Source organism: Pan troglodytes, chromosome 11, assembly GCF_028858775.2.
Source record: "Pan troglodytes isolate AG18354 chromosome 11, NHGRI_mPanTro3-v2.0_pri, whole genome shotgun sequence".
In the NCBI taxonomy this organism is placed as follows: Eukaryota; Metazoa; Chordata; class Mammalia; order Primates; family Hominidae; genus Pan; species Pan troglodytes.
The window spans coordinates 88745150-88763819 of NC_072409.2; the positions used below are offsets into that span (position 1 = coordinate 88745150).

Below are 18670 nucleotides of genomic sequence, written 5' to 3' on the forward strand. Positions count from 1 at the left end.
CAGAAGAAATAAACTCTGCTGATGCCTTCATCTTGGACTTGTAGCCTCCAGAATTATGAGAAAATAAATTCCTGTTGCTTAAGCCACTCAGCCTGTAGTATTTTGTTATGGCACCCTAGCAAACTAATACATATGAATATACTACAATTTGTGATTAGTGTATCCTTTCTAATGTTGATGGACATTTCAGTTAATTTCAGTTTGGGGCTACTATGAATACAACTGCTCTGAACATTCTTGAAGATGTCTTTTTTGAACATAATACAGCCATTCTTTTGAGCATATACCTAGAACTGCTGGTTCACAGGCTAAGTAAATGTTTAGGTTTAGTACAAGTTGCCAGTTTTCCAAAGTGACTGTATCAATCTGTACACTGGTGTTAAAGCCTAGTATCTGTTTTTGTAAATACTACAATAAAAGATGCTGATTAAATTGATTAAATTCCCTAATGGCTATTTACATTTTATGGCTGCCAGTCAATGTGACAGCAAAGAGACAGCAGTGACTTAGGACTGGAGAAGCTTCTGCACATTGATGTTGTGTGCCGTGTCTTTCACTACAAACTAAAAACTAGACCCAGTGACTCTTCTGTGTATTCACCACATGGTTTGTTTTGGACGTATGTCCATGGGTAGCAAACATTCCCAGAAGCTTAAAAGTAGGGTAATTTTTCTTGTCTGCATATCATTTCCTTTCTTCCAAGAACATGCAAGATGCAAGAAATTATTTTAATCATGTGAATGTTCTACCAAATAAAACAGATTTGGGCTCTTTCCTATTACCAAAAGTAATAATAAGGAGGAGGATTCTGAGGTGGTTCATATGGATTCTCAGGGCACAGAATCCAAATCTATGGGGTTGCATTTACGCTACTGTTGTTATTGGCCTTTAAAAAACAGATTATGTTCTGAGTATTTACAGCATTTCATTTATAGAAGTTACCTCTGAGATCTCCCAAGAGATTACTAATGAAGTAACGAAAGGGGGCCAAATACAAATCAACTTTGGTCACCTCACAGTCTCCTCCTCTGTAACACAAGAGACTCAGAAAGGAAAATGGTCCAGAAGAGATAGTGCTGGGTTTGGAGTCAGAAGATCCAGGTTTAATACTAAGATTTGTGCTTACAATGTATGCTACTGTATAAAGTTGACCCTTTGTATCTGTGGGTTCACATCTGTGGATCAGCCAACTGTGGATCAAAAATATTCAGAAAACAAATTGTGTCTGAACATGTACAGACTTTTTTTCTTCTCATTATTCTCTAAACAATACAGGATAGCAACTATTTACAGAGCATTTACAATGTATCAGAAATTACAAGTAATCTTAGCCTAGTATCTTTCCTAGAATATATGCCAGAGAGCTGTTAGGTATTCCTGTCTAAACAGGTGATTAAGTAACTTGCGGATTTAAAATTCCTTGCTATAGCTATGTACACCAGCCAAGTTAACGTAGACTTACCTCCATTTTAGTTCTTCCACTCAAGCCACAAATCTACACACAAACACTCAGATTAATTTGAATTTTGAAATACTAATTTATAGCAGGAAAAATGCCCACAGCCCTGAATGTGAAAAGACATTCATGTTAATTATATAGCATAGCCTGGGCTTCTTATTAAGTGAGTAATCCTCAAAATAGGGATTCTCCAAATAATTCTCTACAATAATGAATAGGAAGTCACAACGGCAAGCTAACCTTCTTGTGAAATATAATCACTACTAGATATGTTGTGCCAGACACAACTCCAAGTATTGTATGTGTTTAACAAGGCTTCACAATAACCCTAAGAGGTACCTAAATTATGCTTCATTTGCAAATACAGAGACACTCAAAAAGGTAACTTCATTTGGTCAAGGCCACCCACAAGATTATGAGCTGTTAGGGACAAAATCAAACCTGGGGCTGTGTGACTCCACAGTTCATACTCTTAATTTCTTCACTCTAGTTTCATGCATATAATTTTTTAAAGGCTTACTATCCTGGAAATTACCCCAAAGGTATTTTAGTGGTCGCATACATTTCTGTCTAGAAGCAGCAATACAAAAACATAATGCATCAAGGACACAATCCCTTTTTCTGGGAAATGAACTTACCTTTAACAGAAATGTTGAAGGGCTTTTCCACCATCCCAGCCACTGTGTTCACACTGCAGACCCAAACTCCTGAGTCAGGGGGGAGGATCCGGTGGATGGTGAATATGGCTACTGAGAAATGATCCGTATGGTTAAAGTCTTTTGGCTGAAAAGGTCAAATACAAAAAAATAAAAACTTCTAGGGAGGCATAAACGCAAAGGTCCATAACATTGACCCCATCTCATTGTTTAATAAGAAGTTTCCTAGGAGAGATCAAGAAGCTAAATGTAATGCTAATATAATTATTGGCTTATTTCCAAAGCTATTGTAGTAGCCCTGAAAGTTTATTTTGGATTGATGCCCTGTCAGATCCTGCTGTTGTATTTGTGTGTTTAGGAGTACGGGGTAAACACTTACAAGCAAGACACCTGAAGCATGATTTCTTTTAAACTACTCCTCATAAGATTTGTTCCTTTCCTATCTAACACAGAGATGGCTGCGTGGGAGGACAAAGTGACTTCCTAAGTGTTTGAGAGGCTGTCAAGTGGGGAGTACTGGAAAAATCCAGGGTTCTGAAGAGAGATGGACCTCTGCCATTTTTTTTTTTGAGAGACAACAAAGTCTTGTTCCGTGGCTCAGGCTGGAGTGCAGTTGAGTGATCATAGTTCACTGCAGCCTCAAACTCCTGGCCTTAAGTGATCCCCCCACCTCACCCAAGTAGCTGGGACTACAGGTATATGCCACGATGTCCACCTAATTCTTTTTTTATTTTTTAAGAGATGGGGTCTTGCTATGTTGCCCAGGCTGGTCTCAAATTTCTGGCCTAAAGTGATCCTCCCACCTCAGGCTTCCAAAGCACTGGGATCGCAGGCATGAGTCACCGTATCTGGCCTCTTTGCCATTTTTGACCAATTCCTTAGTTACTTAACTTCACCCAGCCAGTTCCCACTTCCACAAAAAAAAAAAAAAAAAAAAAAAAGAGAGAGAGAGAGAGAGAGACTAGGCAATGTTAAGTAAGAAGTTACATATAGTTATGGCCAACCTTACTAAATAGTAGCCATTACTTTCATTAACTCATGAAAAAGCCAACAAGATTTTGGAAGCCATCAATTGGCTTCTTCTACCTGATGGGTTGTTTGAGTGGAATCAGGGACATTGAAACGTGGACCCTAGTAATGGTACATTCTACATATTCTTCCCTCAGAAGGTCACTCATACCTGCCTCTGGTCAAGCTGATTTTGGTTATCTTTGATAGAAAAATAGGATAATAAGTATTTCTAAATTTTTAGATTAAAAATACATCAATATCCTAAGGATCACTTTCAACACAAGAGAAATTTGGGGTGGCTCCTGTCTCTGCTGCATTTGGTATAGTTGGGAGAGAGAAGGAAAGCATGTTCGAAAAGTAGCTTGATCCTTTTAAACAAAAAAGAACTGCTGTGATATTACCTAACCATGGGTGAGCATCAGCAATGAGGGCAAAGGGAAGAGGTGGGGAGAAACCCAATGAATGCATTCAGACCTAAGGGACCCCGTGGATTGTAGTTTCAGAACTGGGGAACTCTCCTCTTCTATGCTCCCCTAAACTGCTGCTCCAAAGAGCATAATAGGAGTGGACCGGTCATCAAAACTCCATGTCCTGGTTGCACCTGGTAGCACGTAAATCTGCTGATTCATGGGTTCCAACACCACCTTACTCTCCTGATATGAGTAGTATGAGATATGGGGACATTGCGAGAGCAAAGCTTTGCACAGATTGACACGTACTTCTCCCCATACCAGCTGGACAGTCCTGCAGGATGTGTGCCATCCTTGGCACCCAGCTCTGTCAGTTCCACAGGGGGCATATTCCCAACCTTGCAGAGCAGTACTGGCCAACAGAAGAAATCAGTGAGGCTGCAGTGAGTCAGTTCTGCCTCTCCAGGAATAGGGCATTTTATCAAAGCCAACAACACACTAGCCTAGGAGGATAAAAGCACTGAATGGTATCTATCATTTAGTGGGGTGATTACTACACTGAAGCATCTCATGCTTTAAGAAGGGCAAATTAAGAATGGCTCTTACATGGAGCACTGTCCCATCCGGCTTCACCAGGGTCATTTCTTCATTAGTAGGTAGCGGCCAGCCAGAAGCTTTGCAAATGGGATTAAATTTACCACTGTTTACTTCTATATGATCTGGCAAATCCACTATCTTTGGGGTCATCCTCGGTATGCCTGAAGGAAGAAAACAGCACTGTGAAATCTAATATTTAACAGAGCCAGCAGCAGTAGTAATAATAAAAATAGCTACTTTAGTAAGTCATGCACTGGGCAAGAACTTTGCAAATATTTTACTGTTTTGTCATCACATAAGACACCTGTGATGTGGATGATATTGTGCTCTCCCATTTTATGGATGAGGAGACAGAGGCTCACAGCCCAGATTCAGACTCAGATCTTTATAAATCCAGAGTCCACGCCCTTTGCCATGAGGCTGTGCTCCTTTCATGGACCAGGGAGGAACAGTCTCAATATTAAAATGATTATCATGGCCATATCTCCCCTAGACTTTGCTGTTCAATCCCCCTCTTTCTTTTTACACGAATGATTACAAAAATACAACAAACAAAAAACTAGTTCTCCCTCCACTCATCAAATAACCCCATGGTATTGCTGTTCAACAGCATTGACCTCAGTTTAGATATATGAGAGATGTCTCATTCATTGGGAAGTCTGCAAATAGCAGATAACTAAGAGGAAAAGGTGAATAAAGTTGCTCACAAAAGAAGTACATCAAAGAAGTGGAATATAACTTCCCCAAATCAGTATCCACTCAACAGCCAAATCAAAAATGTTGCTGCCAATATTGAAAGAAGGAAAAATGTCTGTGGTGTCAATAAAGGTAATGGTGTCAGGATTTCTTGCCTAATATCTACACAGTAGAGAATGAATAACCCTGAAATATACCAATTTTATTCTGAACCATAGGGACTCAGGGAACTGTGGACTATTTGTAATTGAATGTGAGACATGTTTGAAAATTGTCCAACACTCAGTAAACAATGTAGGCGATAGAGGTGCCCTCAGAGCAGCAGTAACTACAGACTGTTTCTTATCGGTGGTGGGAAGAGGCGGGGTCAATAATGATATTTTATACTGATATCCTACTTCTCAGGCCTAGAATGAAATGGGTAAAGGTGTGGAGGAGAAGGGAAAGAGGTCTAATACTTACAAGGTTATTCCTTGATGTATCTGTAAACTTGGAAAGATTATGGAAAACGTGCCAAGTTTTTCAGCCTAAGTAGCTATTTGAATAGGAATTGAAAAACATGTTTTGACACTTTTAAAGCATTTCTTTCCTTCATCGCCCCCTTGTATTTTCTGAAGCTGGGTGGGGGTGAAGGTGGATGTGCTGGGCTAAAGTGGAATCTGGGAAGGGAGCTACTCTCTGAAAGCCCTAGTGACACCCTGGTTAACCTGTCTTAGATTCTCCCATCAGAATGCACTCCTTTTGCAGCATCAGCAGAAGGGAACAGACAGGAAGGAACAAAGCACAAAATTCAAATTCTTAAACTTGTTAGCTGCCCACGTTCAATACAATCCCCTAGTAGCCCCATGGCATTTCCTTCCCTTTCTAACCACTCCCTGATTCCTGCCCTGTAGTAAAGTCCAGGCTTGGCAAAAGAAGAAAAAATATAAAGTTTAAGGACTTTGAGAAAACACTTACTGGCATCCCACCCCCACTCCCAATATTTGTTCTGATTTCCAAAAGTAACAGAAAAAAAGGCCATAGCTGTATTATTGTGAGTGTAGATTTCACTGGATATGTATTTATTTCAATGGCATTTATATTTATATGATTGAAAAAGCAATACATATTTATTAAGTTTGAAAATACATATGTCTGCTTCTTTTAATTTTAAAAAGTATATTCTAGGACAGTGGATAGCAAACATTTTCTGTAAAGAGAGCAAATACAGTCAGCTTTGCAAGCCGTGTTTTCTGCCCTTGTAGTACAAAAGCAGCCACAGACGACATACTATAAATGAATGGAGGTGGCTGTGATCCAAAATTTTTTTCTTTATAATAACAGATGGTGAGAAATAAAAAGGAATGAAGTACTGATACATGCCACAACATAGATAAACCTCAAAAAAGGTGTGGCAAATGAAGCTAGTCACAAATGACGACATATTATACAAACTTGTTTACAGCATATAAAATGTCAAGAACAGGCAATCTACAGAGACAGAAGATATGGTTGACCCTTGAACAATACAGGCTTGAACTGCATGGGTCCACTGACATGTGGATTTTTTTCAATAAATATATTGGAAAATTTTTTGGAGATTTAGGATAATTTGAAAAAACCCACAGACAAACTGTGTAGCCTAGAAATACCAAAAAAATTAAGAAAAAGGTATGTCATGCAGGCATAAAATATATACAGATACTAATCTCTGTGTTAATTGACTATGTTATTGGTAAGGCTTCTCGTCAACAGAAGGCTATTAGTAGTTAAGTCTTTGGAGAGTCAAAAATTATATGTAGATTTTCTACTGTGAGAAGGGTCAGTACCCCTAGCCCCCATGTTGTTTAAGGTCAACTGCAAATTAATGGTTGTCAGAAATTAGGATGATTGGAAAATGGAAGTTTCTACTAATGGGTACAAGGTTTGTTTTGGTATGATGAATATGTTGTAAAATTAGATTATGGCAATGATTGCACAGCTCTGTAAATATGCTAAAAACCACTGAATTTACATTTTAAAAAGTTGAACATTATAATATAAAAAATGTATCTCTATAAAGCTGTTTAAAAAAAGATAGTGGGCTGGATTTAGTCTGTGGGTTAAAGTTTGCTGACTCCTGCTGAAGAGTAACTTCTGAACTAGAATGACATAAAATTTCATTTTGAGCATAATCTTTTCTATTTGTTTTATTCTTTCTATTGCTTTAAAAATATCCCCTGTCTAAATCCATCCCAAATTGCTCTTTCTCTGTTACGCATGTCCAGGGAAAAGGTTGGTCCTAGAGAAGGGAGCAGAAAAGGTAGGAGAGCTCTCAGCTGGCCAGTCATCACTTAAGCTGCTACAAAGAGCACGTGGTTTATGCCTAGTGCAAAGACAAATAAAGCCTACTATTAGGGTCAGTAGAGCAGAATTAAAATGCTGTGCTTTAGGATTTAGGATAAGCTATTCCCAACTTCTGGATGGAAACAAAAGAGGCTTGAGGATCTTAGGATGCCGGCACAAGAATTACACTACCAAAGCTCAGTTCAGACATGCTGAACATGGCCCTGACTACAGTGTTACCTTGCTTTACCTTCTCTCTCACACTGGAGCCCCTGCCATCCTGGAGAGCAGAGACATCCTTGGAAGCGATCACACATCTCCCCATTGTTGCAGCTGCACCTAAGCTTACAATCTGGCCCGTAAAAACCAGGGTGGCATGCTGTAAACAAAGACATCAAAAAACCAGTATTAATCCAGGGGAAGAGAGGAAACCTAAGGCTGCAGGTGTTTAGTTTTATTTTTCTCTCTAAGCCATCAACTTTGCTGATTTATGTAAGGTAGGGGGTAATTTATCTGAATTACCAGGAACTTAAAAAGCTGGGGAGTTATGCTTCCAAAAAAAGTTGAATGAGCTCCTATCATGCCAACTTTCTTGTAGGTACAACTACATTTAGAAAATAACTTCCTGAAAGCACTTAAGAGTGGGATAGGAAGAAAAAAGACCTGGAAGATTCTGGAGAATTGAAATTTGGAAGATGGGAATGATGTGTTTCCCAATTTTCAGCTTTTAGCCTAACTGTTAGGTACAGTTGACACCACGTATGGAAGCTGCAACTCCAAAGAAAACCTGCAGTCTACTGGCCTGATGCATCAGAGACAGAGTCAGGAAAACCACAGCCACTGGAGAGAGAGGGAAAACCCAGAAAGAGTCAGAGAAAAGTCCCAGATCTTCGGCTGATCCTTGATCCATGCATGCTCAGTACAGACTCAAAGCAGCCCAGCTAAAGATAAAAGAACTAAACTGAGTTTGACCTGATTCCTAACAGTGAGAGTTTGAGGTTTGAATCCTACCAAGTTAATTGCCTGCTAAAACAAAACAAAATCAACATTCCTAAAAGGAATGTATCATATTCCAGAGTCTCCACAATGTAGCATTTTCAATGTTCAAGATACAATCCAAAGAAGAAATGGAGAAGTAAGGCCCATTTTTTAAAGGAAAAGAAAATAAATAGAGACCAACTGTGATGACTCAGATGTTGGAATAGACAAGAATTTTAAAACAACTATAATAACTATGCTCAGTAAGGTAAAAGAAGATATGTTCGTAACAAATGCAACAATGAGAAACTTCAGCAGGGAAATAGAAACTATTTTTAAAAAGCAAAAGGAATTCTAAAACTGAAAAACACAATATTTGAAATCAAATAATCACTGTATGGACTTAGCAACAGAATGGAGATAACAAAAGAAAGAGTCAATAAACTTGAAGCAACATCAATAGATAGCCCATCTAAAGAAGAAAAGTAGGAAAAAGGTTGGAAAAAAATGATTTTTAATCCTTAGGGACCCAAGAGACAAAACATCTAACACACACGTAACTGGAGGTCCAAGAAGGACCAGAGAGAAAGGGTTAGACAAAATATTTGAAGAAATAATGGTTTAAATTATCCCAATTTGTTGAAATTTACACATTCAAAAATTTGTTAAGCCCTTAGCAGAATAAATATAAAGTAAACTATGCATAGGCACATCATGGTTAAACTGCTAAAAACTAAAAATCAAGATAATTTAAAATGTTAGCTTTTTAAGACTGTTTCTTTATAGTAGAATATTTAAGCCATTCAAATTATGTTTTGATACTTGTTATAAGCTCCTGGGAGGACAGGGTAGAAGCATTATTTTCCCTTGGAGCTCACTAAACCTGCCAGGACAATTCTTAGAATTTGGTGCATGGCAAATGGATTCTGTTAACTGGGTGTCCTTATTTTGGTCAACTGTAACATTACTAGAAGGCTTCTAACCAAAAATTAATGCAAAAGCTTGTCTTTTGGGGCTCTGATGATTTGTTTTGATTTTGTATTTTATTCACCCAGCTAAAATGCAGTCTTTATTTTTAGTATCAATCACAACTAAGTTATCTACAAATTCAATACAATCACTATCAAAATTGCAATGGTATTTTTCACAGAAATAGAAAAAACAATTCTAAAATTTATATTGAACCACAGAAGACCTAGAATAGCCAAAGCAATATTGAGCAAGAAGAACAAAGCTAGAGACATCACATTACCTGATTTCAAAATATATTACAAAGCTATAGTAATAAAAACAGTACGGTACTGGCATAAAAACAGACATATAGACCAACGGAACAGAATGGACAGCCCAGAAATAAATTTACACATTTACAGTTAACAGATTCAACAAAAGTATGAAGAACACACAACAGGGAAAGGATAATCTCTTCAATAAACAGTCCTGGGAAAACTAGATAACCACAAGCAGAAGAATAAAATTAGAACCTCATCTCATTATATTCAAAACTCAAAACAAAATTGACTAAAGACACAACGTAAGACCTGAAATTGTAAAACTACTAGAAGAAAACAGACGGGAAAAGCTTCTTGATACTGATCCGGGCAATGATTTTTTTGGATATGACCTCAAAAGCACAGACAACAAAAGCACAAATAGACAAATGTGATTGCATCAAACTAACAAGCTTCTGCACAGCAAAGAAAACAATCAACAGAGTGAAGAAACAATGTATGGAACAAGAGAATGTATTTCCAAAGTATACACCTGATAAGAGGTTAATATCCAGAATATATACGGAACGCAAACCACTTAATAGCAAGAAAACAACCTGATTAAAAAATGGACAAAGGACCTGAATAGACATCTTTTTTTTTCTTTTTCCTTTTTTGAGATGGAGTTTCACTCTTGTTGCCCAGGCTGGAATGCAATGGCATGACCTCAGCTCACCACAACCTCCACCTCCCTGGTTCAAGCGATTCTCCTGCCTCAGCCTCCCAAGTAGCTGGGATTAAAGGCATGCACCACCGTGCCTGGCTAATTTTGTATTTTTAGTAGAGATGGGGTTTCTCGTTGTTGGTCAGGCTGGTCTCAAACTCCCAACCTCAGGTGATCCGCCCGCCTTGGCCTCCCAAAGTGCTGGGATTACAGGCATGAGCCACCGTGCCCAGCCGACATCTCTTAAAAGACGACATACAAATGGCCAACAGGTCTATGAAAAATACTCAACCTCACTGATCATCAGGGAAATGAAAATCAAAACCACAATGAGATATCACATGATGCCTGCTAGAATGGCAAGGATGTAGATAATAGGGAACCCTTGTATGCTGTTGGTGGGAACGTAAATTGGTACAGTCATTATGGAAAACAATAAGGAAGTTCTTCAAAACACTCAAAATAGAACTGCCATATGATCCAGCAATCCCATTTCTGGTATATATCCAAGAGAAATGAAATCACTATCTCAAAGAGACATCTGTTTTCTCATGTCCATTGCAGCATTGCTTACAGTAGCCAAAATATGGACTTGACCATTCGTCCATCCATGGATGAATGGATAAAGAAAATGTGGTGTGTACACATATATAATGGCATATTATTCAGCCTTTGAAAAGAAGGAAATCCTGTCATTTGCAACAACACGGATGAACCTGGAGGGCACCATGCTAAGTGAAATAAGCCAGGCATATAAAGACCAATACTGTAAGATCTCTTCTATAAGTGGAGTCTGAAAAAGTCAAACTTACAGAAGCAGAGTAGCATAGTGGTTCCCAGGGACTACAGGGTGGAGGAAATGGGGAGATGTTGGTCAAAGGGCAAAAACTTTTAATTACACAGTAGGATAAGTAAGTTCTGGAGTTCTAATAGACAGTGTGGTAGCTAAACTTAATATTACTGTATTGTACACTTGAAATTTGCTGAGCAATTTTAAATGCTCTCACCACACCCACACACACAGATAACTGTGTGAGGTGATGGATATGTTAATTAGCTTAACAGCAGTAATCATTTCACAATGTATAGATATATCAAAATATCACATTTTGCACCTTAACTACATACAATTTTTATTTAGCAATTAGACCTTGATAAAGCTGGAAAAAAACGTAATCACAACTTCTTACTCAAAGCAGATGGTAGAAAGGTTAAGAACTATTAATAAGCATAAAGGAAATCTGACTACTGAAATCAAGTTTCTGTTGGGATGGCAGAAGACCTTAAAATATCACGAAGCCTTGATTTTTTTAGTCTATAGAATACACTAGAACTTTCTTCCTGGCAAAGTGTTCTGAATGACTTTGAATTATCACATATTTGCACAGCGGAATTCCCCTGTTCTCTTTATTGTCCCCACTATTTGCTTCAAAAATTTCTATTATTGCTTATTTCCTCAGATAGAAACCAGCCCTGATACATAAAACTTGCCAATGTACAATCTATTGTTGACTATTCTAAATCCTGGACTATTAAAGGAGACCATGTCCTTAAGTAGTTACTGTTAGAAATGTCTCCTTGCTTTCCTACTGCTTTTTGGATGGAATGAACAGGATAGTAATTGTTGAAAGGAGTCTGGAAGAATATTAGAACAGTTCTATTCATAAAATCTTGGTGATTTCTTGAGCCAGGAATGGGCTGAGATGAGTTCATGAAATGTACTCTTATAAACCTGGGCAAGAAACTACCATCAGAGTGAACAGGCAACCTACAAAATGGGAGAAAATTTTCACAACCTACTCATCTGACAAAGGGCTAATATCCAGAATCTACGATGAACACAAACAAATTTATAAGAAAAAAACAAACAACCCCATCAAAAAGTGGGCAAAGGATATGAACAGACACTTCTCTAAAGAAGACATTTATGCAGCCAAAAGACACATGAAAAAATTCTCATCATCACTGGCCATCAGAGAAATGCAAATCAAAACCACAATGAGATACCATCTCACACCAGTTAGAATGGCGATCATTAAAAAGTCAGGAAACAACAGGTGCTGGAGAGGATGTGGAGAAATAGGAACACTTTTACACTGTTGGTGGGACTGAAAACTAGTTCAACCATTGTGGAAGTCAGTGTGGCGATTCCTCAGGGATCTAGAACTAGAAATACCATTTTACCCAGCCACCCCATTACTGGGTATATACCCAAAGGATTATAAATCATGATGCTATAAAGACACATGCACACGTATGTTTATTGTGGCACTATTCACAATAGCAAAGACTTGGAACCAACCCAAATGTCCAACAATGATAGACTGGATTAAGAAAATGTGGCACATATACACCATGGAATACTATGCAGCCATAAAAAATGATGAGTTCATGTCCTTTGTAGGGACATGGATGACATTGGAAATCATCATTCTCAGTAAACTATCGCAAGGACAAAAAACCAAACACCGTATGTTCTCACTCATAGATGGGAATTGAACAGCGAGAACACACGGACACAGGAAGGGGAACATCACACTCTGGGGACTGTTGTGGGGTGGGGGGAGGGGGGAGGGGTAGCATTAGGAGATATACCTAATGCTAAATGACGAGTTGATGGGTGCAGCACACAAGCATGGCACATGTATACATATGGAACTAACCTGCACATTGTGCACATGTACCCTAAAACTTACAGTATAATAATAATAATAATAAAAAGAATTAAAAAAAAAAAACAAAAAAACCTGGGCCCAGAGACACATTCACTACAAAGCTGATGAAGTTTATGTTCTAGAGACTGCTGGCATGCACCGCTTCCTGGGTCCTAGCAAAGTGTTCATAGTTTGCGTAACATTTTAATTTTTTTAAAAAAAGAAGGGATCTGCCCCCTGCCTGGAGTCACCTTTTACCTTAACATACACACTTCAGAGGCCAGATGGGATTTCTCCACTGCTGTGGCTCACTGCATGTTCCAGGGGGGCAGACATAGCATTTAGAGGGAACTGAATGAGGTATTGCAGGTGGCTGAAGCTTACTTTTGTGTAACTCTCCTCTTTGTCCTCCTCCTCCAAGCCCCTGGAGCTATGCTGTCCAGTACAGTTAGCCACGTGTGGCTATGGAACTCTTAAAATATAGCTAGTCCAAACTGAAATTTCAAAGACTTACTATGAAAAAGGGAATGTAAAATATCTCATTAATACTTTTTTCTATTGATTACATGTTGAACTGATAATATTTTTAACATATTGGGTTAATAGATCAAAATTATTTCACCTATTTCTCCTCACTTTTTTAATGTGGACACTAGAAAATTTTAAATTCTATATGTGGATGGCTTATATTTCTACTGAACTGCTCTGCCCTGGAGCATTGTTATCAAGTTGCTGGGACCCCATCGTAGCTACCTTTAGTGCCGGATATGGGAAACGCTGACTTTGTGAGATAAACACTGAAAAGCCTTTGAGCTCTGGCTAATTCACAGTATTAATATACATTAGGGAGGTTCTGTCACATTTGTCTGCAGGTTCATGTTGAGCTACTATGCAACAGTAGATGTGAAACGCATACTGAAAAGTGGATGTCAGATGCACTCCACAGAGCCTGGTCAAATGGGAAAGCTTGTTTTACAAAGGGCAGAGGGACTCTGAGTAGATGATGTTAGTACTACTTGCATAAGGTCCACGGCAGGTAAGATTTTAACTTCTTCAATTTTTGAGCCCCAAATCCTGTCTGGATCTGACATAAAAGCTCTGATTTTGATTTTTTTTTTTTTTAAACGAGGTCTCACTCTGTTGCCCAGGCTGGAGTGCAGTGGTGCAATCATAGCTCACTGCAGCTTCAAACTCCTGGGCTCAAGGGATCCTCCTGCCTCAGCCTCCTGAATAACTGGGACAACAGGCATGTGATACCATGCCTGGCTAAAGCTGTGACTTTATGATTCACTGAAAAAAAAAAAAAAAAAAAACAAGTCTTCTATGGTCTTCCTACTCAAAGCGTGGTCTGAAAACCAATAATATCAGAACTACTTGGGAGCCTGTTAGAAATGCAGAACCTCGGGCCCCAGTCCATGCCTACCAAATCAGAATCCGTGCTTTAGTAAAGATCCCCAGATGATAGTTATGAGAAGTACTTTCTATGCGGTCTAGATTTTTATTGTGAAAGTATAATTAACATTGGATGTAAACATCCATGATTCAAAATCCTGTTGTCCAGTAGTGGGTAGCTAAGCAGTCCAGGTATATCCGATGTTGTGATTTACAGCAAACTGGATCTCCTTTATATACCTGCTAGAACATTTTCTGTCCAAGGGTGTGATTGGTGCATACCTTCATTGCACTGCAGACCCTTCCAGCCTGTGGCACAGGAACACCCATAGGGGTCAGGGAGACAGAACACATAAGCCTTGCATCCCTCTTGTCCACTGCACCTTTCTTTACAAGTTCTGCCAAATGTGTGCAGTTCACAAGCTTTGGGAGGAAAAGAAAAGATGATTCAGAGTCAAATATGCAACCCCTTGAAATACATAATTCTTTAGATTCATTTCTCTTAGTCTAGTGAATATGGGAAACAGTCAAATCTCAGCTGTGGCATGGGAGGATGAACACACCCTTATGGCCCATTTTACTGATAATGAAACTGCCCCACAGAGCAGACATCAGGGACATCACTCACAATCATGCAGGTTTGTGCAGTGCACAAACCTAGGGGGCAGCATTCACACTGTAAACATCACGGATCTGTATATTTATTGTAACTTTCCAGTGGTTGGCATTAAAGAACCTTTAGGAAAAGGCACCTTTTTCTAATTCACACACAGGTACCAGCTGACCTAACAGAGGCCATTTAGCTTCCATTCCCATCTGTGTCCAGATCTAAAATTCTAGATCCAGCAACGATGGCTCTGTAAATCCACAGCTTACTTATCAAGTCTCTTGACTTACCCTTCTCACATGTCCTTCCCATAAACCCAGGAGGGCAAATGCATTCTCCAGTATCTTCATGGCAGACACCATTGTTCATACAAGCAGTACAGAGATGGTTGCATTCAGGTCCCCACTTCTGGGCTTCACATCCTTTTGTTAAGGAAAACAAGGCTGTGATGAGTAGAGCACATTCGCTCAACACATCTTTATTGAGCACCTACTGTGTGTCAGTCATTCAGTAGACAATGGTGAATAAAGATAAAATACAGGCTCTGCTCTCTAAAAGCTCATTGTCTAATATGGGAGACAGATATGTAAACAGGAAATCGCGACAGAAACAAAGACAAGGAGTACCTAACTGCGTCTGGTGGATAGAAGAGGGCATAAAGGAAGGCTTCCCAGAGGATATGGTATGCAAGCTGAATCTGCAGGACCAACTAAGTAGCAAAGAACATAAGGCTGGAGAGTGTCTTCCAGGCAAAGACAAGGCATGGGAAGACAGCATGGCATGTCCAGGGAGCTGCAGGTATGGTTACAGGCTGGAGCTGTGGTTTTCAAAGTGTGGTCTCTGACCAGTAGCATCCCCATCATCTGGGAATCTGTTAGAAATGCAAACCCCAGATCCCACCCAACCACCCAACCACGACCTACTGAATGAGAAATTCTAGAAGTGGCCTAGTAATCTGTGCACATTGGTGTCAGAAGTGTTGTGTTCAGTGAGAGCAGAGATTAGGAAAAACACTTTGGTTTTCCTATCTCAAACAACTATATATCAACATGTATAGGTATGTCTGACCTTCCTAGAAGATGTACCCCATTTACCCTCTGAGTACACCTAGTACATGGTGTTATATCAGACTCCAGAGAAACTAGCTAAATGAAATAAAGGCAAATTGCTTCCTTGACATTCAGACTCTCCTGAGTAGTGGAATAAAAGGGGATGTCACTTGCGTCTCCCAAGTCCACAGAAAGTTCATGTAAAGGTAGCTGTGAGGCAAGCTACTAGAAGCTGAATATTGCAGTTTTGCTATCATCATAAATTATATTTTTTAAGATTCATATTACACAAAGCCTGCTCTGACATTTAATAGAAGTCAAGCACAGTAGTCATCCAGGAGGAAAACAGGTCCTGGGTACATGGAAAGATTCCTCTCGACTCAAGCCCAAATAGTCCTGCCTATAAAATACCATGCTATATTTTATGTCCATAGAGGTGGCTAAGCATGGAGCATAAACTAGAGGAACCACACTTCTCATACTTATATTGTCATTTTTCAATATTTATTTAGCTAATTATACATGTGCCTACTCTGATTGGGAATGACCCAAAGGACAGGGATTTATCTTATGATCCTGTATTCTCAACACCAACACAATTCTTGGCACAGAGTTATGACCAACACATTTTGGTAAATGAATGGGGGAACATAACGCAAAGCAAATGAATTGGAGATGGCAATCGTTAGAGGAATGACAGAGAAGCCCAGGCATTTAGACCTGAAGACTTCAATATTTAATATTATGAAAACCTGATCTAGCTGGGGAAAATTCAGGGCAAATCATTTTCTTTCTATTTGTGAAGTTCCTGTAAAAATTACAGGAAAATGTAATGGTGATATTTATGCCCCCACTTCAATAGTTATAATGGAGAAAAAAAGTTTTTACTAGTTCTAACTCTTAGATTTTTCAAAACTGAAAATAAAAATCACACATAAGAGTTAAATGACCTGGGAAGTGTGGGATTTACAGGAGGCAATGTTTAAGCAGATGTTAGTCTAACCCAAGAGGTCCAACTCATCCCCCTAGAGCAGACACGTTTCAGTGAGACTGCTTTACTCATTGTGATCCCCCTTTTTATATGGATGATTATGCTGTAAAAATGTGAGCTTCTAGTGCCTGTAATGTGTAGTACGTGACTCCACCCTTGTCTATAGCTCACTGGTCTAGGCTGATAGACATCTAATATATGTTAGGCCAATCTGATTATTTATCCTGGAAATTCAAAATTTGGAAGTGAAAGAAACATTGCTGAAGCTGAGATATGGTAAAAGCAGCATCTTAGAGAGAAAGCCCACTCCCTTACCTCCCCACACCCACCACAACTGAGCCTCAGCTCTTCCTTGAAGCTTATCTTTTCTGGAACTTGCTTTATAGTTTTTGTTTTTGTTTTTGTTTTTGAGACAAGGTCTTGCTCTTTCAACTAGCCTGGCCCACTGCAACCTCGACCTCCCGAGCTTGAACTATCCTCCCACCTCAACCTGTCAAATAGCTAGAACTACAGGCATGCATCACCATGCCTGGCTAATTTTTGTATTTTTTCTAGAGATGGGGTTTTGCCATGTTGCCCAGGCTGGTCTCAAACTCTTGAGCTCAAAGTGCCTCTCAAAGTGCTGAGATTACAGGCATGAGCCACCGTACCCAGCCACTTTTCAGCTTTCCCATAAATTTATTAAGAGTCCTTAGTGTCCCCCTCTGGTATGGTTTGGCTGTGTCCCTACCCAAATCTCATCTTGAATTGTAGTTCCCATAATCCCCACGTGTTGTGGGAGAAACCCAGTAGGAGGTAAGAGGTCATTTAATCATGGAGGCAGTTGCCCTCATGCTGTTCACATGATAGTGAGTGAGTTCTCATGAGATTTGATGGTTTTATATGGTGCTTCCCCCCTCCTTCACTCTCATTCTTCTCTCTCCTGCCGCCATGTGAAGAAGGATGTGTTTGCTTCCTCTTTTGCCATGATTGTAAGTTTCCTGATGTCTCCCCAGCCATATTGAACTGTGAGTCAATTAAACCTCTTCCCTTAATAAATTACCCAGTCTCAGGTATGTCTCAATAAAGAGCATGTGAGATTAGAAATGATTTGCCCTGAGAAAAGAAAATGATTTGTCCTGAGTTTTCCCCAGCTATATCAAGTATTTGTAATATTAAATATTTAAGTCTTCAGGTCTAAATACCTGGGTTTCTCTGTCATTCCTCTAATGATTGCTATCTCTTATTCATTTGCTTTGCAGCATAAGAACAGACTAATACAACCTCCAACCAATCCCTGGTTTTTGCTTAAGAAGCCATGGTTAGTTTCTGTTATTTGCAACTAAAAATCCTAACAACCTAACAACTACACCATCACAAATGGTGGCCTCTCCATCACTTACTCCGGACTATCAGCCTGGTGAAGGCCGAGGTGAAGAGGTTTCCTCCTATATACCTGGCCGAGTACACTCCAGCATCCTGGGGCTGAGCATGAGACAGGTGTACTTCTAGAATATCAGGTACTTCATGCCGGGGCACTGAATGGATGAAGGAACCTAGTAAGAGGGAAGAGTGAAGAACCATAGGTCACACTGAAACATACCTGCTTCCTTGTCTGGTTTCTTCACTTAATCAGCTTTCCCTGACATGGTCAAGAAAATGTGCTCTCACATATTGGATGTGGGAGAAGAATGAAAATGCTGAACTATTCAGTACTCTCTCAATAGTCAAGAAAGTCATAGTGATAGAACAGATAGGTTAGTCTGTGGGATCTACCACCAAACACATGAAGACGGGGGTGGTCTAAGTTCTTACATTCTACAGGGAGAGGGGAACATAGCTGGAAGGCAAAGTTAGGTGAAAAATGATAGGTAACCCTGTCAACTAACCAATTAACCAAGAGATATCTATAATCGCTACTCCGATCTGGAAGTCCTATCCACTCACAGACT

General features: G+C 39.4%; 1 protein-coding gene and 1 long non-coding RNA gene across 9 annotated transcripts in view; one reads left to right on the forward strand and one right to left on the reverse strand.

Annotated features, from left to right (window-relative positions):
- Positions 1-18670, forward strand: part of LOC104007835 (uncharacterized) — a 111883-nt gene that overhangs the window by 73136 nt on the left and 20077 nt on the right. The window lies entirely within an intron of this gene.
- Positions 1-18670, reverse strand: part of TEK (TEK receptor tyrosine kinase) — a 133922-nt gene that overhangs the window by 55220 nt on the left and 60032 nt on the right. For 5 of the 7 annotated variants that reach the window (XR_010148741.1, XM_063787908.1, XM_054657998.2 and 2 more), the window contains exons 4-9: positions 18122-18274; positions 14990-15121; positions 14375-14515; positions 7384-7512; positions 4143-4294; positions 2098-2242 (exon numbers count right to left, since the gene is read on the reverse strand). Coding sequence is in view for 6 of the 7 variants with exons in the window: in XM_063787908.1 (XP_063643978.1) it covers positions 2098-2242; positions 4143-4294; positions 7384-7512; positions 14375-14515; positions 14990-15121; positions 18122-18274 (852 nt within the window). In the remaining variant the exon portion in view is untranslated. The remainder of the gene's footprint in view (positions 1-2097; positions 2243-4142; positions 4295-7383; positions 7513-14374; positions 14516-14989; positions 15122-18121; positions 18275-18670) is intronic. The other 2 variants (XM_016960699.4, XM_016960700.4) reach the window with 1 other exon arrangement.